A 25,547-nucleotide genomic window follows, 5' to 3' on the forward strand; every position below is an offset into this window, starting at 1 on the left:
CCTCCTTCACCCCCTTCCTGCTGTACCCTGCACTGGAACACATTCCCATTGTACCGAATTCTGACAGATCTTTCCTGAAATTCTTTCAAGGTATCTTAAACTGGAAAACTATTACGTTCTGAATGTTTGTGGATTCCAAACCCCATTCAGCATTGATTCCAAGGGAAGCTGGGGAGAACTCGGGCAATTTCCTGGCTTCTCATGGCCATTTTGGTTCTACCCCTCCCATTAGAAAGATAATGCAACAGTCTAGGCAAGAGAGATAAAGAGGGTCTGAAAAACTACAATTAAGAATAAAAAAGATGGATCTGAGAGATGCTATGGAGACAAAAATCAACAAGATTTGGCAACAGAATGGATATGGCAGGTTGAAAGAAGAGTAATGGGTCAAAGGTAACATCAAAGTTACAAATCTGGGTGACTGGAAAGATTATGGTTGGTGTTCTTAACATTTCCAAACAGGGAAATTTGGGAGAAAATATAATGAATTCTGTTTAGGATATGTCCAGCTGTCCTTTCCATTTTACTTTCCTGGAAGAAGAATAGACAAGTTTCTCTATAAAATCAAGTGTGTCTGATATTCTCTCTTAGAGTCAAATCTGATGAGAATAAGATTCACATAATGCTCACCCGCCTCCCTTCTTTTCCTCAATTATAATAGGTCTTCTTTGCCTCTGAGAAATGTAATTTCCCTTATTTTCCCTCCTTTTTCCACTACGATCCCCTTTCCACCACTAGTCTTTTTCATATTATCATAATAAAATCAAATTATACCCACACTCTCTAAGTATACCCATAACAGAAATATAGGTCTCAAGAGTTCTTTCCTTTTTACCTTTTTATGTTTCTCTTGAGTTCTGTGTTTGGAGATCAAATTTTTTGTTCAGTTCTGGTCTTTTCACTAGAAATAGGTGAAATTCACCTATATTATTGAATGTCCATCTTCTTTCCTGAAAGATAATGCTCATTTTAGCTGAATAGTTTATTCTTGGCTATAATCCAAGTTCCTTTGCCTTTAGAATATCAGATTCCAGGCCCTTTAACCCTTTAAGGTTAAAACAGACCTGCTATGTTTTGGGTAATCCTAATTGTGGCTCCTAAATTACCTTTTTAAAAAACAAAATTAAGTTTTAATTTAACTAAATTGTGGTATTTAAATTGTTTCTTTCTGGCTGCTTGCCATATCTTTTCCTTGGTGTGATAGTTCTAAAATTTAGCCACGATATTCCTTGGGGATTTAATTTTGAAAACTCTTTCAGGAGGTGATCTGTGAATTCTTTCAATGGCTATTTTACCGTCTGATTCTAAGTATCAGAGCAGTTTTCCTTTATGATTTCCTGTAAGATAATGTCTAGATTCTTTTTTTCATCATGGCTTTCAGGAAGTCCAATAATCCTTAGATTGTCTCTCCTAGAGCTATTTTCCAGGTCAGTTGCTTGTCCTAGGAGGTATTTCATATTTTCTTCTATTTTTTTCCTTTTTTTTTGTTGCTTTTGTTTGACTGATTCTTAAAGTCTTATTGAGTCATTCACTTCCATTTGTTCAATTTTAATTCTCCCCACATCATTTGTTTACTTATTTTATTTTGTTAAAACTTTTATTTACAAAACATATACATGGATAATTTTTCAACAATAACCGTTGCAAAGCTTCTGTTCCAAATTATCCCCTCCTTCCCCTCACCTCCTCCCCTAAATGGCAAGTAATCCAATACATGTCAGATATGTTAAATCCAATATATGTAAACATATTTATACAGCTATCTTGCTGCACAAGAAAAATTGGATCAAGAAGGAAAAAAAAAAAACAAAATGCAAGCAAACAACAGAAAGAATGAGAATGCTATGTTGTGGTCCACACTTAGTTCCCACGGTCTTCTCTCTGAGTGTAGATATCTCTCTTCATCACTGAACAACTGGAACTGGTTTGAATCATTTCACTGTTGAAGAGAGCCATGTCTTATCACATCAATTCTAATTGTTAGTGTGTTATTTTTTTCAATTACTTTTTAAAGCTCCTTTTGTAATTGGCGAATTGAATTGTTTTGCTCGTTGCATTTTTTTTTCCCATTTCACAAATTTTGTTTTTCAGTGAATTGGTGTTTTTTTTCCCACATCTATTTCATAGGGCATTATATGCTTTTTCCATTCCTTCTTGCAATGATCTCATTTCCTTTGTCCATTTTTCTTTTAACTTTCTTTTAAGATCCCTTATGCAATCTTCCAAGAACTCCTTGTGAAATGAGGACAAGCTCAAATCTCCCTTTGGGGCTTCATCTGGACTTGCTTTGCTTTTAGCAACCTAAGGATTTAAGATCTATTTTCTCTCTCTTTAAAAGTTGTCTATGATGACAGTTCTTTTTGATTTTTTACTCATTTTTTTTTAAAGGCTTGAGGTCTGCTCAATGGAAAGGTGCAGCAGCTGCTTTAATTTTCCCTAGGGCAGTTCACCGATTATCTGATGCTGGATCTGGCTGGGTCTGGCATTCTTCCAGGGCTCAGTCATTTACAATTTGTCTTTTGTAACACATCTACCAAGCTACCTGCTTGCAACCAGGACAGAGGAGCCTAAGAGACTCACAGAAGATTCCCAGGCACGTGGAAGCTGACTTGCTCTGAGTCCTTGTCCCAGCTCCTTGCCCCAGTTTCCCTGTATTGCCATCTGGTCTCAACAGACTGTCCCCCTGCTTGTTTGAAACAGGCCTGTTCTGAAGGTATCTTTTTCTGGGAATGTGTTATACTCCAAATATTTGTGGGTTCTTTGACTCTAAAACTAGTTTAGAGGCTTAATCTGCTGTTGGTTTTAGAAAAGGTCAGAGGAGGTCACAGAAATCATGTCTACTCTCTGCCATCTTGGCTCTGCCCCCAGGAGAAGAACAGAAAAAGACTCTAGTAGTCAAAGCTTGAATTTGGGTACCATCAATACAACAAACTATTTGTTTATAGCAAAAGTAATTAAAAGCTGTCACAAATATCTGAGGATTTCAAATTCAGAACAAAGGAACTATTTCAAGGACTCTAGAGAGAGTATGTGTATCAAGTACATATTTCCCCCTAATTAAATGTTTCTATTCTGTAGTATACTAGGGAACATGAAATATCATCATGAAAGAAAAAGAAAAGAATGAAAACAAACAAGAAAAAAAAATCAAAGGAAATAGAAAACATCTGGAAAGCCTTCTCAATCTAGAATTATGAAATTTTAGGCAGGAATCTGAATGGCTTAGGGTCACAAATACTATTTTCATTCTTGCTGCTGATTAAGGATAACAAACTCAGAATAAAAGATAGAGAAAAAAAAAGCAGCTAGCAAATAAAATGGAGAATGGAAAGAACTTTCTGACATAGGAATGACATATTACAACCCTTGAATAGTGTCTATCTAGATAATGAAAACAGAAGAGTGTATTTCTCTAGAGGCTGACCGATTTGATTAACAAGGATTTTAATTTTTAAAAAGAGGAAATGGAAGGTGAAAACTATATATATGAAGATATACTAAATCAGAAACCACAGAGGTTGAAATGAAAATGGAAGAAAAGTATCTGCTGTCTTAGTAGTCCATTAGACATAAGAATAAGATGGAAGAAACAATTCTTAAAGGCTCAGATTCCATATATCAATACATTACTTTGTTTTTTACTACAAAGTTTCTTAACTTACTTAAGTTTCAATTCATCTGTGATTTCACTATCTTCTTATTTTTATTCTTTTTTCTAATTTGGTACTGATTTTGATCTTTGCAGAATTTCTCTATCTCCTCAGCTTCTGTAACAAATGTTAGTGGATAAACTGCAATTATCTTCATAATAGACGTTTTAAATGGGGAGCTGGGTGGCACAGTGAATAGAATACAGCCTGGAGTCAGGAAGACTCATCATCAGACCTCAGACACTTACCATAAATCACTTATCCTGTAAAAATAAGCAAACCACTCCACTATTTTGCCAAGAAAACCACAAATGGAGTCATAAAAAGTCAGAAATGGAAAGGAATTTTTTGTAAGCACTAGCAGTGAAGGAACAAAAAATGTTCAAATAAAATGGTACTTGTATTTGCTTTTTCAGAAAGGATAAAACCAAACTCTACTAACTCCTATCTTTTTCTCCAAGGAGAATATGTAAACCAATTCTAGTTTCATTTATAGTGAGAATATTAGAATCCAAAAGATTCAAGTCTTCTACTAATATTGTGTTCAGAACTTCATGTTTAATGACAACAACTCTAAGCTAATGTTTCCAGTCTAGAATCTGGATCTTTTATCCCTTTCTTACTACTGTCACTGAAGAGGAAGGGGTGGAAGGTTTCAAAAAACAGTCATTTTGTACTGTTATTATGAAGTGAGCGGCCACAGCTAAAAAAAAAAAAAAAAAAAAAAAAAAAGTAATTACTAAGTGGCCAGCTTACTGGTAATGAGCAGATCTATACTTAGTTTTACAGGTCCTTGGGAAATAGTTATCTGTTGCTGGGCAGTACTCAAACCTGTTACAGTATGGTAGAATCTATCAAAGATATTATTTTACTAGCATAGCTTTTGAGAAGCCAAGATTACCTCCACCACATAATGAGGCATTGAAGTCTGATTATTTAAAAACTCTAAGAAATGGAATGAAAGATCATTAATGGACAGCATGGGTGCGTTAAGAACAAATTACAAATACTAGCCTGATTTTCTTTCTTTTTTTTTTTTGGACAGTTATTATACTCGTGTATCAAGGAAATGCCATAGATACAGTATATCTGACTTTCAGCAAAGCATATGACAGCCTCTCATGACAATCATGTTGACAAAATGAAGAGATGTTGACTAGACAGTAGTTAAGCAGGTAGAAAATGGCCTCAATACTTTTCAAGCAGACTATTGCAATGGCCTCCTTATTGGTCTCCAAGTCAACCCACCTTCCACATTATTGCTAAAGTGATTTTGACAATTGTGATTCAAGGTATTTTCCATCCCAAGTCTACTGGAATTATGTCTGCATCCCGAGAGAGAACTATGGAGACTGAATGTGGATCAAAGCATAAGCTTTTCACCTTTTTTGTTTTGTTGTTTTTCTTTCTTGTTTTTTTCCCTTAAAGTATGATTTTTCTTGCAAAACATGACAAAGATGGAAATATATTTAAAAGGACTGTATTTATTTAACATCTCAGATTGCTTGCTGTCTTAGGGAGGGGGAAAGTAAAAGAGGAAGGGAGAAAAAAATTGGAACATAAAATCTTACAAAAATGAATGTTGAAAACTGTCTTTACTGTATTGGAAAAATAAAGTAAGGGGAAAAAAATAAAGTGAAGATCAGACCATGTAATTCCCCTACCCAATAAATTCCAACAAGTCTTTCTTATCTCTAGGATAAAATATAAACTCTGGAGTTTTAAAACCCTTTACAAGTTGACCCCAACCTAACTTTCTAGATTTCATTTTATATATATATATATATACATTATTCTCCTTCCCAAACTTTACAGTTCATGACAATTGGCCTTCTCTCTGTTCCTGATACATAGGATCCATCTCTCATATTGATTACATTCTCCTACCCTAGGAAGCACTCCAATCTTACCTTAACCTCAAAGAATTCCTTCCTTTTTTCATGGCACAACAGCTCAAGATCACTTTCTATACATAACTTTTCTAGATCATACTCAATGCTCTCTCCCCTTAATTAATCTGGATTTATTCTGTATTACCTTATATGAGAATTCCAGGCAAATCTGATTTGAGGTCAAGAGATGGAATGTCTTGTGCAAGAAACAGTAAGGTAGCCAGTGTCACTGATCATACACAATTCTATAATAATATGTACAAAAAAATTCTTGTATCTAAAACAGCATTTTTGATACTACAAAAATAACGAGCGAACCTGGCTGGTATCCTAATACTAATTACAAAAATATTTTGGTACATGAATGGCTCTTTTATATTTTAAGAATCCTCTCTTTCAATAATGATAAGGGTTCCCACATGATTGCTGAATTTTGCTTTATAAACAAAAGAAAACAGAGAAACTGGAATTTGGTGAATAATTATCTAATTTGTAGGTTACTCTGATCCCTTTTCTTCCTTTTAGATCAAGACACCTAATTGAAAAATCAACATTAATATTTTAAAATCATGAACAAAGGAGAATTTTGAGGAATGTAGTGGGTTAAAAAAAAAAGAAAGCTATAGTAATTGGGTGATAGGAAATTTATGTAGTAGCTGTTCAAATTTTTTTATTTCTGCTACTTTTTTCTCTTATTGGCATGAAAGAATGTAAACGAAAATAATAACACTACTTCCTGAAGACATTTTAGAAATTAATCAAACTTTATGGTTAAAAGCATAATGCCCTTAACTATACAAAGTCAAATATAAGAGCAATTCAGCAAGGGATTATGAGGAATAAAAAGGCATAAAAGAGAAGGAAAAGAGTTAAGTTACTACCCAATGGGAAAGAAACGATAACTAAAAAACAGCAGAAATTAACAATTTTTTTTTTATAAATACTAGTTTGATAAGCAGCTGTATTTAAAAACTATGGATATACCCAAAAAAAAAAAAAAAAAAAAAAAAAAAGGAGGAGAGGAGGAGGAGGAAATCAATATCTTTCTTTGAAAAGTGGAGAGCAGGCATGTTGAACTGAATAATAACAAGGGCCTGAGATTAGAGATCATACTGGGTCTGACAGTTGTTTCTGGAAGAGAATTTTTTCAAAAGTGATTTTTTGCTCCCTAGTTGTCATATACCTGTAAAATAATTAGATTAAGACAGGAAAAAAAAATTGAGAATCTTTTGGCAGAACTCAATAAACACTAAGGGTTTCCCGGGAACAATGTTTATCCTTGAAATGCTTAATTAATTTGCATTAATCTAATGAAAGAACTCTTAATTTCTAAAGCATTCCTATATTCTCAATAATAAACAACATTTTATGGCTAACACATAGGTTACCTTTACACAAAATTTTAAGGAGAAAAAGATTTTCCAACAAATAGTGTGATAAAAACGTTCTTGAATTTCAAATATAGACCTGGTTTCAAGTCCTGGCTTTGCTACTTATGATCTGTGTGAACTCAGGAAAATTAGGACTAAATTTTCTCATCAATAAAATGGGAGGCATGAGAAGGGTAGAATAATGGGGAATTGGACTAAACAATCTCAAAGATCACATATCTAGATATTCGTTTAGGACTCTTCCAGCTCTAAATACTATGAATAAAACATGTTATTTTCATTGATTTGCCTAACTCTATGAGGAACATAGTTCAAGTTATCATTCCCATTTCAAACAAGTTAGATGATGTGCCCTGCCCATGATCATAGGGCTAATAAGTAGTATTTGGGATTCAAACCCAGATTTTCCTACCTTAAATCTAGCATGCTTCTCATTATGCCATAGCATCAGACCTTTAACAAACAAGGTCTTGTTATTTAACATGCCGTGATGTTTCTTACAAATATCATACTTTTAAATTCCTCTCTTTTGTACCTGGTCCTGTGGATCTTGGACGCAGAAGAATTCTATTCTTCACATAGTGGGCACAAAATGTTGTGGGTTAATTTACTATAATGTAGTAGGCTCAATTATTACTTGCCAATTATTCTGCCAATAGATGGTTCATCTGTCTCACTTGCTTTAGTTGAGTTTTATAGATTTCCCTTTACAATAAAGCATCAAAATTTTGTGAATTAGAATAGGGTTGTATCTCCTTTGGCCAAGAGCTAAGAAAGAAAACTTAATGTGATTTTAAAACAATAGACATTTCCTAAAATAAGTCCTTCACAAATTAATTTAACATGCCTATTTTCAGACTTTAGGAACATTGAGATTAACACCTATAATAATGGGTCTAAAATTAAAAAAAAAATATAATAGGTAAAAATGGCAATTGAAGATGTTGATAATACTATGTTAGCATCACAAAATCTTAAGAGTTGAGAGGAACTTCAGAGACCTATAATCTGTTGAGTAATTCCTTCTGACAACAACCCAAACAAATTATCATCTATCCTCAGAGATGCCACCAAATTATTATATATCTTGATTGTTGCAGCTATTCTTTAAATATATAGCTTATAGTTGGCTTTTCCTTAATGATTATAAAAAATTATGTTAACAGTACAAACATAATTTTTGAATAATTATTGATTTTTCTACTTCTGCTTCATTGACTAATCTAAAGCTTTTAACTGTGTGGACCACAACAAAATGTGGCAAGTTCTTAAAAGAAATGCAAGTACCAGATCATCTTACTTGTCTCCTAAGAAATCTGTATGCAATGGCCAACAAGCAACAATGAGAACAGAACACGGAAGAACAGACTAGATTTAGATTGGAAAAGGAGTACATATATTGTCACCTTATTTATTTAACTTATATGAAAAATACATCATGCAAAATGACAGGTTGGAAGAATCAAATGCCAGAATTAAGGCTACTCAGAGAAAATATAAATAATCTCAGATACGCAGACACCACCACAGAAAATAAATTAAGAGCAGAAAGTAAATTAAGAAGCTCCTTGATGAGGGTAAAATAATGTGTAAGAGCTATTTTGAATTTAAAACCACAACAATAACAACAACTAAGATCATGGCAACTGGTCCCATTACTTTCTGAGAAACAGAAGGAAAAGAAACGGAAACACTCACATTTTATATTCTTGGGCTCAAATACTATTGCAGACAGTGACTACAGTTATGGAATTAAAGGATACTTGCTCCTTGGAAGAAAAAGACACGTGGCAAATCTGGCCAACATACTAAAAGGTAGAGACAGTATTTTGCCAACAAAGGTTTGCATAGTCAAAGTTATGTCTTTTCCAGTAGTAATGTATGGCTGTAAGAGTTGGATTATAAGGAAAGTTGAGCACTGCAGAACTGTCAATTTTGAATTGTGGTACTAGAGAAAACTTTTGTGCTAAGGACAACTAAGAATAAAGAAAAGGAACATATACATAAACACACATTTATACATGTGTGTCCTATATATATTTACACACATGTATATATACACACATGTAATATATGTAAAGGACTTTGAAAACTTCAATATGCTGTAGAAATGCTATTATTACTATAAACATACCAGTTATGATGATGACAAATCCCTCAAATAAAAGAAGTACTGTTTTTCAGATGTTACAGTGTTTATTACCAAGAACACTTAAGAAAACTTGCATTGGGAAAAAAGAAGTTATTTCAAATAAAATCATCCAAAGTAGACCAATTCCAAATGCTCCATAGTTAGAAATAAAGAATACCACATATATACTATATATCTATATATATCTATATCTATCTATCCATCTATCTATCTATATATGGTTACTGGAAATGAGAGGAATCTAAGGACAGCACAATGTCTCTCTTGCCCTAAGAAAGTGGTTCTTAATTCGCTGTGGCGTAAAATTTAAAATAATATCTGAGTTCAAATTTAACCTCTATAAATCTTGTTCTGTAAAATGGTGCTGATAAATACCACCTACCTCACAGGATCTGAAGTTCAACTGATTGTCAGGTACCTTGTTATAGCAAACCTTAAACCACTACTTGCTGTTTTTTTTTTTTTAAAGCAATGAATAGGTATAGCTAATTACCAGGTGCTTAACACTGAGAAATATAAAATTAGTTTTTGAAGAGTTTCATGAAAGATGAGAGAAATGACCCAAATCTTGAAAAAGGTGTAGGATTTGTCCATAGAGTAGAAAGGAAGTAAGGTGTTTTAGACTAAGGAAAAGACAAAAAAATATGAGCTCTTTATAATGGCAGGAACACTTGCTTGTTTTTGTCATTCCCTTGCATACAATAAGCATTTAATGAATGCTTACTGAAATTAACTAAGGGGAAAAAAAGTAAAGAGCAGAACAATTGGCATAACAAAAATGGAAAATTAATGTGAGGAAATAATGGATCTTAGCTGAACTTTGTATCTTCCTCACCACTGTACTAAAGAAATAATAAGTGCTTAATATTTCTAAAATCTGAATTCTCTCTGGCACTTAAACAGGTGAAGGACATTAAACTACAGATCATAAACTAGAGTCCTGTGTGGTGGCACCTTCATGAATCTGGGTCATTCCTGAAATCCTTTTTTATATTACTTAAGTAGTTACTTACTATGGCTTGTTAATCATTTGTATGATATTCATTCATTACATATTATCTAAGAAAAAGATACAGTTCAGACTTACCATCTTTGTTTAGTCGCTGCTTTCTTTGCCTGTAGAGGAGAAGTTTGTTGTGGACATATGGCAAAAGAAACTTGACACACCAACTCTCCACACCAAGTTTGTTCTCAACCAAGACTATTGGACTCCGGTTGTACCGAGCTTCAGGACAGGGAATTAGTCCTATTTCATCTCTTAACACGAAAAATACATAAGAGTGTTAATGATAAGCTATAGTTTATAAGTGATTATATAGAAACATTTTCCTCACCCAAAAATAGCTTATTAATAATATAAAGGCTTAGTATGTTATATATGTGATGTAATAGCAAAATATTGATAATTTTTAAAAGTTTATTATTATACAAATACAGAGAACACAAAAGATTGTATATAAAACTGATTCTTATTATGTACCTAAATAATGAGGAATACTAAGTTCTTCCTGTTTTTTCCCTTATTTCTCCCTTAGTATATTCTTTATTTCCCTTTCTTTTCATTTACCTTTAAAACCATTAAATGGAACAAAGCCACCCCGGATATTTGTTTTTGAAATCTCTCTGATACCCAAATATAGTAAGATTCCAAATGGATACTTCTCTTCTCCCCCATTAGGAAATAGCACTTTATTATTATTTAGACCTGTCTGATTACTCAAATGTATTTTACTTTCCTAGAGTTTTTTTCTGTTTATACTTCAAAATCTACCCAATTCTAGTCTTTACATCAAGAATGCTTGAAAGTCTTCAATCCTACTAAAGATCTATCCCCCGTCTGCCCCATTTTTTTTTTTTTTTACTGTGCTATAAGAAATGATGAGCAGGAAGTTCTAAGTAAAATCTGGAAAGACTTCCATGAGCATTCAAGCAAAGTGAAATGTACTAAGTACAAAGTAACAGCAATATTGTAAGATAATCAGCTGTGAATGACTTTGCTATTCTCAGCAGAACAATGATACAACTCTGAAGGATGTATGAAAAATGCTATCCATATCCAAAGAACTGATTATGTCTGAATACAAACCAAAGGATACTTATTTTTAATTCTTTTTTTTTTTTTTTTTTTTAATTTTGGCCAGGCAATTGGGATTAAATGACTTTCCCAAATGACAGCTGGTAAATGTTAAGTGTCTGAGGCTGGATTTGAACTAAGGTCTTTCTGATTCTAGGACTCCTCTATTCTATTCACTGTGTATTCCAGCTGTCTCAGCACACTTATTTTTACTTTATTTGGGGGGGCGGAGGGGGAATAGAGGAAAAGAGCAGGAGTCTATGTTTTCTTTTACAACATGACTTTTATGGAAATGTTCTGCATAACTTCACTTATGCCCTCTCAATGAGGGGGATGGAGAGAATCAAACTCAAAAGTTTTAAAAATAAATGTTAAAAATTGTTTTACATGAAACTGGGAAAAATAAAATGCTAAATAATGGGGGGGAAGGATTATGCTACTTTTGCTGGGAAAATTATTCTTGATCTTAAGTCTTATTCTTTTGTAATATCTTTCTCTCTTTTAAAATATATGCATCAAGATATATTGTATGATCCAAATTGCAGTTCCTCAATATTAAATGTTACTTCTTTATTGGCTCCTTTATGTATTTTTTTTTCTTTGACTTGAAAACTCTGGATTTTAGCCATACATCCTGAATATTTTCAGTTGGGAGGTTAATTTCTTTCTTCTTTTTGCTGTGGCAATTGGGGATAAGTGACTTACTCAGGGTCACACAGCTAAGAAGTGGTAAGTATCTGAGATCACATTTGAACTCAGGTCCTTCTGAATTTAGGGCTGGTGCTCTATTCACTGCACCACCTAGTTGCCCCATGGGAGTTTCTTTCAAAGAAACTGGTGGATTTTTTTTTTTTTTCCTATTTCTTATTGTAATTCTGGGAAGTTTTTACTTCATGAAATATGGCAAGCAGATTTTTGTTTGGTTCTGTTTTATGGGAATCTGATAATTCTCAAATTATCTCTACCTAATATGTTTTTCAGTTCATTTTTGTTCTTAATAATAAATAACTTCACATTATTTTTTCAGTCTTTTGACTTCTCTGATTTCTGTAGTTCTCTTATGGAATTACTAAATTCTATGTGCTCTACAACATTTTTTTCCCCAGGAGTCTACTTCTTGGACTGGGATTGCTACTTTTTGTTTTAAGCTATTATCCTTCCCATTTTTTTTTCCTCAGGAGCTCTAATTTCATTTTTAAAAAAATCTCTTGCTTCGTTTCTTCCAAAAGCTTCTAGAATTCTTGTGGCTGTCATTCTTTTCTGTAGAAGTTCTATTTTTACATGTTAAATAGCTTTTCACTTTAAGGTTTACCTTATGAGCTTCTCTTACTGCACAATATTTGCATTTTCTTGTTTATTATTTCTAGTCTCACTTGCTGAATTGGGATTTTGTTGTAAAGTCAAGTTTTAACCTTTAGCTCTCACCCTGATCTCATATTCTTGAATGGGAAGGAAAGGTCCTATTTGATCTATTAGACACTTCTGATACTGGTGTTCTGAATTGGTATTGCATTCACACTGCCCTATACTGCAATCTTAGCTGCTTGTATTGTCTTCTAGTGGTCTAATGCAGGAATTGGCTTCAATCATCTCTATCTCCTTTCCCTGACACAATTCCCAGCTGAGATTTGCTCTGTATCCTACCGCAGTCCTGGTTTGCACCACATAGGCAGCTGCAAGCTCCCATCAACCCTCTGCCACCAAATTGGTCAAGATGAAAGAGGCTACTGATGTTTTTTTTTTTTGTGTGTGTGTGTGGGGGGGGGTCATCATCTTGATCACTATTTGACTTTTATCTTTTATAGTAAAATTTAACAACCATAAAAATATTTTGACTAACCTAGAGACAAACAAACATTTTATAACAAATAAAAATTTAATCTTACTGCATACAGTAATGAGTGAGGATATTGCTTATTAACTTCCTTTAAGAGTAGGACCTTTACTTTTACCACCATCCACAATCTAGTAATCCTTTCCTTCTCAAATATATTCTAATAAAGAACACTATAAAGAATTTTAATTTTTTTTAAAGGGAGAGAATGAAAAAGAAACTTGAAGAAATATAACCATAAATAAAGATATTATAGGCCTCAACCCAATCTTTCCTTTAAACTATCGATATTCCTATTTTTTTTTAATTTAATTTAACCTATATAAAATTTTGTTTTATCATTGTTCCCTGGTTAAATAAATGAAATGCTGTAGTAATAATTACACAGTTAAAACTTGGAACAGGATGGTCTGCACAAATGTTCAAATACAATGGCTTTATCTGGCTTTTTTTCCTTTTTGTACATTCTTATAATTCCTGCTGCCAACAGATCTGAGGGTGGCAGATCTTTCAAGCCTGGAGATTCTGCACTGCAGTGGACTAAGACAATTGGTGTACACACTAACTTGGGCATTAATATGGGGGATGGGAGTGAGAGAAGAGAACTGGGTTTTCTAAAGAGGGATAAACAAATTATTGTTCAGTTTTTTTGTTCAATCATTTTTAGTCATGTCCAATTCTTTGTGACCCCATTTAGGGCTTTTTTGGCAAAAATAATGGAGTGGTTTGCCATTTCTTTCTCTAGCTCAATTGACTTTCCCTGGGTCACACAAAACTATAGTATCTGAAGCCAAATTTGAACTCAGGAAGATGTCTTCCTAATTCCAGGCCCAGCACTCTACTCTATCCACTGTGGCACCTGGCTACCCAAATTGAAATAGAGCAGATCAAAACTCCCATGCCCACCAGAGTAAGACCAGTTTCAAGCTAAAATATTTCTAGTTTCCAGTACAATGAGTAAATACACAAAGTATCTTCTAGCAGATTGAGTCATAGGATGTTACTTGAGGCATATAGAGCTTAACTGACTTGCCTAGAGTCAAAAAACTAACAAGAAATTCTAAGTTCAGCACTCTCTACGATGACGTTCTATCTCTTCTAGCCTAATTACTATCTATAGTAATGCCTAACATTTTTTATGAAGAGTTTTAATGTTTTTAAAACATTTCGCTTAAATTCCAAATCCAAAATATATTATCTGTGTGACACTGGATCACTCTGGGATCTAGTGTCCTCAATTGTAAAAGGAAATAATGATATGTAGAATACTAACACAGGGTTTTTATAAGGCTCAAATGAAAACTGCTTTGCAAACTATTACTATGTGATCTGACCCTCCTAGAAATCCTCAAAGGATTCTTGTGTTCTCATGTTCAGATCACAGATTTAGAGTTATTTAGACTTTAAAAGGCCATCACCTTATCATATATGTGGAGGAAGAAAATGAAGTTCAGAAACATCAAGTGATATGTCTGGAATCACAGAACTATTTGCTGGCAGGGATGGATCTACACACTGGCCTCTAAGACAATGATCTTTTCTCTACAGTTAATAATTTTGTGTTGTTTAAAAGGATATTCCATAAAGTACATTTATTCTAAGTTTCTGGCAATTTTAATCATGTGATTTTAAAAATGCAAAGGACCTAAGAGATTGACTAATCCAATTCTTTCGTTTTTCTAGATGAGAAAACATCAAAGGGAAGTAACTTGTTATGATCAACAAATAACAAAGCCTACTTTTGAATTAAAGTCTTCTGACTCCAGTTCACAATACTCATTCTCTTAGCTAATATTGAAATGACATGAGTAAGGATTTTCTTTTTCCTAGATATAATCTTTTAACAGGCACAGAGATAGATACCCTTTATGTTACCCATAAAGAAAACTGAAAAAATTCCTCCTAATGCACAATGATCATCATCATCATCTACATAAAAGATGAAGCAAGTGGCATAAGTGGCAGATGATCTTTCCAGTCTGAAGCAGCTATACATTTATCCTAAGGAGCTTCAGGGGACACTCTTGACTTATGTTTTTTATATTATAGCTCTTTTAAGAAATGTGCTACTATATGAGTTCTTTGAGTATTAAGAAATGTAATTCACAAAGGCATTCTTGGAGATACCCACATACCTAAAATGTAATGCACTAAAGAAGAGAAACAACAACAGGACATAGAATTATTAGTGCATTCAGGTCATGGTGTAAACCTACTCTAATAATTTTTCCTAATTAGATATTCCTAATTAGGGATTTCCCTAATTCTTACCCAGTATGATAAAATTATGTTTAAAAGAATAATTCCTGTGTATTGGTGACTTAACTCAAAGACATTAAGAATAGATGGACTACCTGAAATCTGTAAAACATGCTTTCCTTTGTATGTCACTGTATTTTCTCACACATATCATAAATTTAAATCTCTTACTCTATCTTATTACACTTTGTCAGTAATTGTAATAAATTAAAGAAATAATTTTTAAGGTTACTTTCCCAGTCTATATATTCTTATTATAATTTGCTCAGACTACTAAAACAGCCATCTAATTGATTTCTGAGTTTCTAATACCATCCTTTGTATTCATTATCCATACTGCCTACAAACAACCTTTATATGACTCTCCCACTTAATTTTCAGTAGCTTCTCATTAACTAAAGGACAAAAAAAGTTCAAACTACTCAATCTAACTCTATGAACTGGCCTCAAATTTAGCTTTAGTCATATTTTGCATTATTTCCTCATAAAAATTGTAGGTTCAATGAAAGCTAGTCTATTCACTGTCCCATAAAGATTTCTCAATCAACAAGAATTTATTGAACAATTACTATGTGCCAGACATTATACTAAGCATGGTGGGGGGGCGGGGGGGGGGGAGGAGGATGGGATACAGACAAAAATCTAATAGTCCCTGCACTCACAAAACTCACATTCTAATGAGGGAGACATCATGTAAATAACTAGATACATATAAACTAATAAGTGATAATATATATGAGACTTAATGGCAAAGGGGAAGACCCTAGCAAGTAAAGAGAACAGGAAAGATTCTGCAAGAGGTGATAGTGAACCAAGTCCCGAAAGAAGCCAGGAAAACTCAGAGGTAAAGGATATGAGAGAACATTACAGTCATGGGAGACAGTCAGTAGAAAGGCACAGAGATAGAGTATGGATTGTTATGAGCAAGAACAACAAATAGGCTTATGGTTAGACTGTAGAATATATGGAGGGTAGTGATGTATAAAAAATTAGAAAGGTAGGCTTGTGTAAAATTCTGAAGCGTTTTCATTGCCAAATGTAAGAATTTATATTGGATCCTAAGAATAATAGTAAACTATTAGAATTTAATTAGTAGAAGAATGACATGGTCAGATTTGTGTTTTAGGAATATCAATTTGATAGCTGTATGGATGATGGGGGAGAAGAGAGAGGAGACAGACTTGAGACATGGAAATCATTGCAACAGCCTAGACAAGAGCTGATGAAAGCCAGAAAGACATGGTAGCTATGTGAATAGAGAAGGTGACAGAGGTATGGTAGAGGTATAGGTAGAGGTAGAGGTATAATCAACAAGACTTAAGAATTTAGCAGTGTAGAAGAGAGAAGTAGAGGCAGTGTACCTAAGTCAGTAAGTTAGCATTTATTAAGTATTTACTAAGGGTCAGGTATAATTTGAACCTAAGGGTCAACTAAGAAGGACAAAACAGAAAATAGTATTGAAGGGTCTTCAAGACACAAAACAAAAAGAAATCAAAAGGAATTCCTCTAAATTTCTTTTCACAATTAGAAAACAACTGCTGAACAAATTGGGATATATGACAATTTCAGAGAATCCTGAATGATATGAACTGATGTAGAGTGAGCTGAACCAGGAGAACAATTTCTACAAGAACACAAGACCATGATATAAATAAAGAACTCATCCGTCCCCTAAAAGAGATGATGGACACAAGGTGTAGAAAGAGACAAGCATTTTGGGGCATGGCCACTATTTGAATGGCTTTTTCATAATTATGTTTATTAAGTTTTTTCCCTCTCCTTTTCTCTTGGTTTTCAATTGGGGCACAGGGGAAGTTAGCAATAGTGATGGGGAGGGAGGGAGAGAGAAAGAAAGAGAAAGTGATCACTATTCACCATTGAAACATTTTTAAAATGCATGAAACATTTTTAAAAGTTCCAAAAGGAAATAGACTAGATGATTTTGGAAGAAACGTTAAATATATGTATATACGTATGTGTGTATGCACATATACACATCTATAAGCAAACAGCATGAAATGGAAAGTTGTTTTCTCCTGTTTTTGTGTTCTGCTGCATTTATAGAAATGTTCTTTTTGGTGTCTAAGGTTAGGATAAAAAAATAAAAAAGACAAGAGAAAGGTAGAAAGGACCTAAGTTGTGAGGTACTTTGAATGTCAAACTGTCAAAAAGATTTTAAATTTAACTATAATTTATTAAGAATGGGGTGACGTAGTCATATCTGCACTTTATGAAATCACTTAAACAACCCGAGGGCTACTCTAGTAGTACAGACATGATGTAATGACGGCCTACAACAAATAAGAACTAAAGTGATCTTCCTAAAGTGTAGGTCTCACCATGTCAATCCCTTCCCCCTTCAATAAACTCCCTATTTCTTTCACAATCAAAATATAAGATCCTTTGTTTGACTTTTAAATCTCTGACCCACTCCTACCTCTCCAATCTTCTTATACTTTCCTATGATCCAGTGACACTGACTTCCTTGCTCATCCTCACAGAAGAACCCTGTTACAGGAGATGGCTGTCCCACATGTCTGGAATTCATTCCGTCATCTCTTCCTTCTGGCTTTCCTGACCTTCCAAAAGTGCCAGCTAAAATGTCTTCTCTTTCAAGAAGCTTCTTAGGGTCTTCCTTTATGTTAGTGCCTTTTCTTTGTCATTATTTCCAGTATTATCTGTATATGCCTTGCTTATACATAGCTATGAATGTTTCCTTTCCCTTGTGAGTTCTTTGAGGGTATAAACTATTTTGGCCTTACATAGTATACCCAATGCTTAACAAAGTAGTATAGAGTGCTTAATAAATAAAATGTTTGCTAATTTCATTGTTTTAGTCATTTTTTGAAGAGGACCTGGTGACTTTACTTAAGTAAAGAAAGACAGACTTATATAAGATATATTGTGGTAGAAATAAGATGACTTGGTAAACAGATTGTGCAGTTAAGAGCAAGTAAGAAATCAAAGAAATGTGGTTGACAGAGAGGATTGTGGTACCTCAATAGTGAGAGAAATTCAACAACAGGAAAGTTTTTTGTGAGAAAGTTATATTTTGGGTATGTTGAGATAAAATAATTTTTGATCTGGCAGATTCTTAGCAATTATCCATCTTTAGGGATTTTGGCCAAAAAAAAAAAAAAAAAAAAAAAGATAAAGAGATTTGCCCAAGGTCATAAATAATAACAAATTTATATGGCATCCTAAAGATTACATTACCTCATTTGATTCATAAAATAATCATATTTATTATATTTTTTATATAAGATACTATTGGATCTACTTTATAGGAGAAAAAACTGAGTTCAAATTATCCCTTCCACATGGTGGGGGAGGAATTAGGAATAGGGAAAATCTATGTAAATTATTTTGGCCCTCCTTTAGTACCAGAGAAGTCTGAATTACCATGATATAGTAAGAGATAAATATTAACATTATACAATACTATACAGATGTTAATGTATTTCTGAATTTTTAAACTTTTTTCTGTCATCTGCAACTTCCACAGAACTAACCCAATTACCAGGTTTTGGTTTTTTTTTCATTTGGCAAGGGTCACACAGAAGAGTCACCTCATGACCTACTGACTCCAGGAGCAGTGCTCTATGTACCTTACCACTCAGTTGACCCTCCTTTCATTTAATTTCTTCTATCAACTTACAATATGTTGAAACTGTAATAGGGAAAGTAGCAATGTAGATGGGATAATTCTACACAATTTGTCAAAGGACATGCTATAAGTTGTTATAGTAACCTAAGTCTTCTTGCCTTCACATTCTGTATCCTCCATCCATTATACTAAGAGCACTGGGGACGGTCTAGACAGAAATAAGATCTCTTAACTCCTAGTCTAATGAACTTCCCTAAGCAATGCCTTATACACTCCCATTTATGTGCCCTCTATACCCTGAGATCAAGCTCAACTAATTGCTTCCACAAAGCTTGCCTTAACTCATTTTAACTGTCTCAGAGTACCTTTCGTCTATGCCATTTGTCTAACTAACATCTTATATGATATCTATTGGTAGTGTGCTTTTTTAATCTCACAAGATAGCTTTTAGAGGCAGCTAGGTGGCTCAATGGATAGAATGCTGGGCTTGGAAATGTCAGGATGATCCGAGTTCAAATCCTATTGCAGACATTTCCTGGTTGTGTGATCCTGGCCAAGTCACTTAACTTGTTTATCTTAATTCACTGAAGAAGGAAATGACAAAATATTATGGTATCTTTGCCAAGAAAACCACAATGGACAGCACTGGTGCTTTATGTTCCATAGAGACATGAAGAATCAGATGTGACTGAATAACAAATTATAAATTTCCTCTGAGGGGAAGGCTCATAATTTATATTTTTTGTATACTTCATTCTGGCCAAGCAAGCCCTGAACATAAATGACTCAATGAAGTTGATTTATTTTATTTATTTATTTTTATTATATAGCTTTTTATTGACAAAACATATGCATGGGTAATTTTTCAACATTGACCCTTGCAAAAACTTCTGTCCCAACTTTTCCCCTCCTTCCCTCCACCCCCTCCCCAAGTCCCATACATGTTAAATACAATGTATGTATACATATTTATACAGTTAGAAGTTGATTTTTCTTTTTTTTTAAAAGGATAAATCCCTTGACATAAGAATAATTGTGATCCAATTTTGTTTAGAGGTGTCTCCTGTTTACTCAATAGTAACTGACAATGTGGTTCAGGAGATTAAGTTTTGAGCTGACTTTCAAATAAAAGGAATGGGTTTCTCTGTAATAATCTATCTTCTTTATGGCTAAGTCTACTATTTTGACTAAACATGGACAATTTATTTTTTCAGATATTGAGGGAATTTTTCTTTTTTAAATACATGACCAAACCATTATTTTGCTGTACAAAAAGAATCAGACTCTAAAATATTGTACAATTAGCTTGTGAAGGAAATCAAAAATGCAGGTGGGCATAAACATAGGGATTGGGAATTCAATGTAATGGTTTTTAGTCATCTCCCAGAGTTCTTTCCCTGGGCGTAGCTGGTTCATAAACATGGACAATTTAACAAGCAATTTGTTTACAGCACAAATAATGAAGGAGTAGAATTTCATTAATAAAAAATGGCCATCTTTCTAAGTGTAGGAAAATTACAAAAGCAAAAGACAAAGGATGAAAAATTTCTTGTGATAAAAATCAAAGGCAGCTTTCAAGGAAAGCATTCACCTTTTATTTGTAAATCTAAAAGAATTTATTTGAAATAACAGAATCTAAGAGTTCATAAGAGCTGAAAAGCTCAAATGAATGGAAAAAGTTTAGTGCTATTAATAGTATAAATGACAATTTAATACTCATTATTACAAAACATTAGTTAAAAGAATCAAGTCACAATAGACCTAAATTATATTATTACTTAAGAATGAAACAATTTAGTATTTATTTTAAAAGAGTCTATTTTTCTTTATGCTACTTCTAAGTTATCACTAAGTTTGAGCTAGAAGGGTTTAAATTAAAGAAGTTTTACATTAATAACTTTCCTAAGGCAGATGAATTATATTGAGTGACTTGTGGCTGTTTGAACAAATTCAGACTTGCTCTACCAAGGGATGTCATTTCAGTCCATCTCAAACTCTGCAACCTGAAAAGGTAGTTGGATGATTGATTTGCTTTTACCTCGTTATTTCTTCAAAGAGACTACCATTTAATATACTAAAAAAAAAAAAAAAAAAAAAAATGTGCCCTTCTCTTATTCAGTTATTTCTGAGAATTTACATGTCTAATGAAGCTCCCAATTTTAGGACTCAGTAATTGCTATGATTACTCCTAGACACTGGTCTGGCTAATTTTGAAGAATCAAAAGACAGCTGGAATGGTGGGGAAAGACAAAAAGAAAACACTTTGTCTGGATCTCTCCTTTGTCCCTGCGTTTTAGCTTTTATTAAATTTACTTGTATAAATAGCCTAACCCCTAAGATAACAGGTTCAGTAGGTACTTGAGATTATCAGTACCTATATGCAGCCATTGAAAGCTTTTCTTTATGGAGCAGCCAAACCATTCTTATATGTTTTACAATTCTCTTTTGACCAAAGTAAAGTGACATAGAAAGGTAAAAATCCAGAACTTTCATTAAATAGTAGGGACAGCACAGCATATGAACAGAACAAGCCTCCCAGCCAGGAATGTGTATTCAAGGGAAATTAAATGGTTGAGACCCAGTAGACCTGACAACTTCTTGGTGCCCAGAGCAACTCTCAGAGCTTCAGGGCAGATGCAGATCTGTGACTGGTACAGGGAGTTCCTCTAGTCTAAAACAGCCAGATGTAGTAGAAAAAAACAAATTGGTTTGAAATAAAAAAATCTAAGTCTGAGGGGCCCAGTAGTTATTAGCCATGGGCTAGTTGGTCACTTGAACTCTCTAAGCCTCAGTTTCTTTATCTGTAAAATAAAATTTAAAAAGGCATTGATATATACTGGACTTGGCGGATCAGGATTCAAATGACATCTCTAAGGTTCACCACACCTACATGTTCTTGAGCAAGTCCCTTCACTTCTGATCTTAGTTTTCCCACTTGTCAAAGGGAATTGGACTGGATGACCTCAGAAGTCCCTGGCAGTTCTAGATCCACCCTCTCCAAGCCTGACCTCGCAGTCTGGAGGAAAGCCCTAAGATAAAGTGCTCCCAAAAAGTAATTTGTTTGGGTTTAAGACTGGGAAGGGGAGGGAGAAAGGGTGAGCTGGTGAAGAACAAAGAAAGAAAACCTTTTCACATTAAAAAAAAAAAAAAAAAACACTCCCTTTGCAAAAGCAAAATTAAAAGTCGAATTAACCTCCTGGACCTTAACATCGGAGGAAATGGGGAAAGGGAAGGAGGGAAGAAAAAAAAAGGAAGAGAAGAGGAAGAGTTAGAAGAAAAGGAAGAGAAAGAAAGGGGAGAAGAAAAAGGGAAGAGAAGGAAGATGAGAAGATAGGAGGACGAAGGAGGAGGGGAAAAAGAGAAGGAAGAAGCGAGAGGATGGAGTCACTCGTACTCGGGGCAGGTGGCTGTGGCCGGCGCAGAGAAGACCAAGCCTACCCTCCGGGTGATGAGAGAGAAGGGGAGCGACCATCATCTCTCAGTCCGTCCACTCCCTCCCAGAGTTGGGGCTCGAACCCAAATTCGAGACAGTTCCCGGCCCCTCCGGCCCCCGCCGGCTCTGGACTCACATGTGCGGATTCCTCTTGAAGGCGTTGTTGATGTCCTTCACCACCCTCTGCACCAGCACCGCCACCTCCTCAGTTGACTCTGCCATTTTTTTTTAAATTAATAAATATTGGTGGGGAGGGGGGAGGGGTGGTCCAGCAGTAGCGACTGAAAGTAAGTCGGAGGGCTGACTCCGTTAGAGCTAGGTACTCCCTGGAGGAAGGAAGGTTAAGTGTCCGCGTCCCGTCTGGGTGTGTTTGTGTGTGTAGTATATGCGCACGTCTACGTGTGTACGCACGCGCGCGCGCCAGCGACTTTCTCCGCCGAGGCGCTGAGGAAGAGTAGAAGCTCTTCCGGGTCAGCACCGGGAGAGAAGCTATTGGAGCATTGAGAATTGTGAGGTTCCGTCTTTCTCTTCTCCCTCCCCCGCCCCCTTCACGTGCGGTTCCGCGCACTAGGCCAACCCGACGCCGGGGCGTCCCCGGACGAGGCTCCGCTTAAAGGGAGAGGAGATGAGGGGCACTTCCTGGGCTTGCGCTCCCCGTAGGGGCGAGGATGAGAACGAGGCTCGTCCCAGCCTTGCTCTGCAAGGTGCCCAGTGCCGTGCCTCTCGCTTCCTGCTTTGCCTTTTTTCCTTCTTCCCTTCTTCCTTCCAACCTCGCGTTTTTCCTTTTTCCTTCCTGGTCTCTATATTTGCATCTTCTCGTCTTCCGGTTCCCAGTGGAGCCGAGTTGTGAGTGTGCCAGTATTTGCTTTTGTTTGGTTTGCCAAATACTTTTATCGACGTCATCTCCTCCCGCCCCCCTCCCCTTTGGTAAAAAACGGAAGCCCTGCAATTTTGCAGACTCGGCGCCAAGGAACTTTTAGTTCCCTAGGTTCTCCTGTGGCTTACGATGTGTAGAATCTTCGAAGGCAGGGATTTTTTTTTTTTTTTTTTTAAACTAATAGTGCCGGATACAATCGAATAAATAAAACCGAACCACTGTCGGAAGGGGAATCGGGGTTCTAGTTGAGGTTTGTTTTTTGTTTTTTTTACCTGCGGTTGGTGACCTCATTTTGTGTCTTCATGGTACCTTTTGGCTATCTTTTTTGAGAGACTGACATTGATAACTGCTTTTATATTACTGAGATGAATGTTTAGAATCAGATGATGCCCAATTAAGGAGACATTGATTTCCCAGCCCTTAGTACAGTGCCTGACCCAGAATAGGCGCTTAATAAATGCTTATTGATTAATATTGGTTGATTCCCCTGATTTATGGAAATCCAATTCTAGAAACACTTTATGCACAATAGAAATATCCCAGAGGGGGATAGCCTAAGCAAATGTACAAAATTGAGTTACAAGTTAAGATAATAATAAAGAAGAATAGCCTGCTCCAGATGTAGAGTGCCTTAAAAAAATAATAATGTGTAGATTTTCATATCACAATATTTTCATCCTGCTATCAGATGAAGTCAATAAGGTTCTTTCTTAAGAGATAGTTTGGTACATTAAAAATAATGCTTAATGTAGTCATAGATCTTGGCTTCCAGACCCAATCCTGCCATTTAATACTTGTGTGGTTTGAAGCAAGTAACTTACTCTCTTTGGGCCTCAGTTTCCTTATCTGTTAATAAGAGAGGGTGGTAGTGATGGATGATATTCAAGGTCTTGTCTAACTCTAAATCTGTGAATCTATATGTGAATCTTTCCTTTAGCAGGTTACTCACTAAGTGAGCATTTTTAAATGCCTTTTTTCTGCCGTGTACTGGGGAAACAAAGAAAGATAAAAACCAAAAACAACAATAATAAAGAAACCTCCTCCAATCCTTTCTTTCAAAATGCTTATAGTGTAGTGAGGAAGACAACATAGAATAAACTCTATAAATAAGATATAGTCAGATAAAATGGCAATAATCTCAGAGAGAGAATACTAAGACTAAGAAAAGCTGTGAAAGGTTTCTCGAGAAAGATGAGACTTTAATCAAGACGTGAAGGAAGCCAAGAGCTAGAAATGAGAAAGAAGAGAGTTCTAAATTAATCAGTGCACAATTAGGAGACAGTGTCTTGTGTGAGGAACATCCAGGAGACCGATGATGCCGAGTATGTGGGGGAAGTAAGGTGTAAGAAGACTGGGAAAGAGGAAGCCAGGTTATATAAATAAATAATTTTGTTTGATCCTGGAGGTAGAGAGTAACTGGATTTTTTGAATAAGAGGGTGATATAATCAAAGACCTATACTTTCTTTCTTTTTTTTTAAAATAGCTTTTTATTTACAAGTTATATGCATGGGTAATTTTACAGCATTGACAACTGCAAAACATTTTGTCCCAATTTTTCCCCTCCTTCCCCCCAATCCTTCCCCTAGATGGCAGGATGACCAATACACATTAAATATGTTAAAGTATAAATTAAATACAAAATAAGTATACATGTCCAAAACATTTTGCTGTACCAAAAGAATCGGACTTTGAAATGTTGTACAATTAGCCTGTGAAGGAAATAAAAAATGCAAGTGGACAAAAATATAGGGATTGGGAATTCAATGTAATGGTTCTTAGTCATCTCCCAGAGTTCTTTCGCTTGGGTGTAGCTGGTTCAGTTCATTACTGCTCTATTATGAGCCAGAACTTGAAACAAGGTGATAACTCAAGGGAGATGTTAGAATCCTACTGTTAACCTAATGGAATAGATACAATGCTTATTGATTCACATATTAGAGCAAATCCTTACAAAGTGATAAGTCAGTTGTCTAATTTAGCACAGTACTTAGAAAATTCTCTAACTCACTAATGTATTTAAGTACTCATTGGAGTTCACAAGTTTAGGAGATTCACAAAGATAACTTTGTAACTTTATGAATTCACACTTCCCTTAATCCCTCCCTCAGAGGACTTTGGGAGATCATATATAAAGAAGCTCTTAGAGCTTCAGGAGTGTTAGTTCAGTTGAAAAGATTGAGAGATCACTCTGGGAGGAAGCCCACAGGCCCACTCTCGAAGGTGGAGTCAGATTCATTCCAACTTTCACCTTGGTGCTGGCTAGAGATATTTGGAAGAAGAGAAGGCGAAGCTGGCAGAGGCAAAAGATTAGCGGCAAGAGCTCTTGGAACCAAGGAAGGAGAGAGGCCTCTAAGAAAGCTAACTGGACCCAAGGAAA

At 35.0% G+C, this 25,547-nt stretch overlaps 1 protein-coding gene across 2 annotated transcripts in view; it reads right to left on the reverse strand.

The window, feature by feature from the left end:
- Positions 1-23,145, reverse strand: part of PTAR1 (protein prenyltransferase alpha subunit repeat containing 1) — a 46,409-nt gene extending 23,264 nt beyond the window's left edge. The window contains exons 1-2 of one of the 2 annotated variants that reach the window (XM_003761650.4): positions 22,429-23,145; positions 10,173-10,342 (exon numbers count right to left, since the gene is read on the reverse strand). In XM_003761650.4, coding sequence (XP_003761698.1) covers positions 10,173-10,342; positions 22,429-22,514 — 256 coding nt within the window. In that variant the 5' untranslated portion in view covers positions 22,515-23,145. Of the gene's footprint in view, positions 1-10,172; positions 10,343-22,428 lie in introns of those variants that run through there. The other variant, XM_023497552.2, reaches the window with a different exon arrangement.
- Positions 23,146-25,547: the final 2,402 nt, after the last annotated feature.

This window comes from Sarcophilus harrisii, chromosome 1, assembly GCF_902635505.1.
Source record: "Sarcophilus harrisii chromosome 1, mSarHar1.11, whole genome shotgun sequence".
Classification (NCBI taxonomy): domain Eukaryota; kingdom Metazoa; phylum Chordata; class Mammalia; order Dasyuromorphia; family Dasyuridae; genus Sarcophilus; species Sarcophilus harrisii.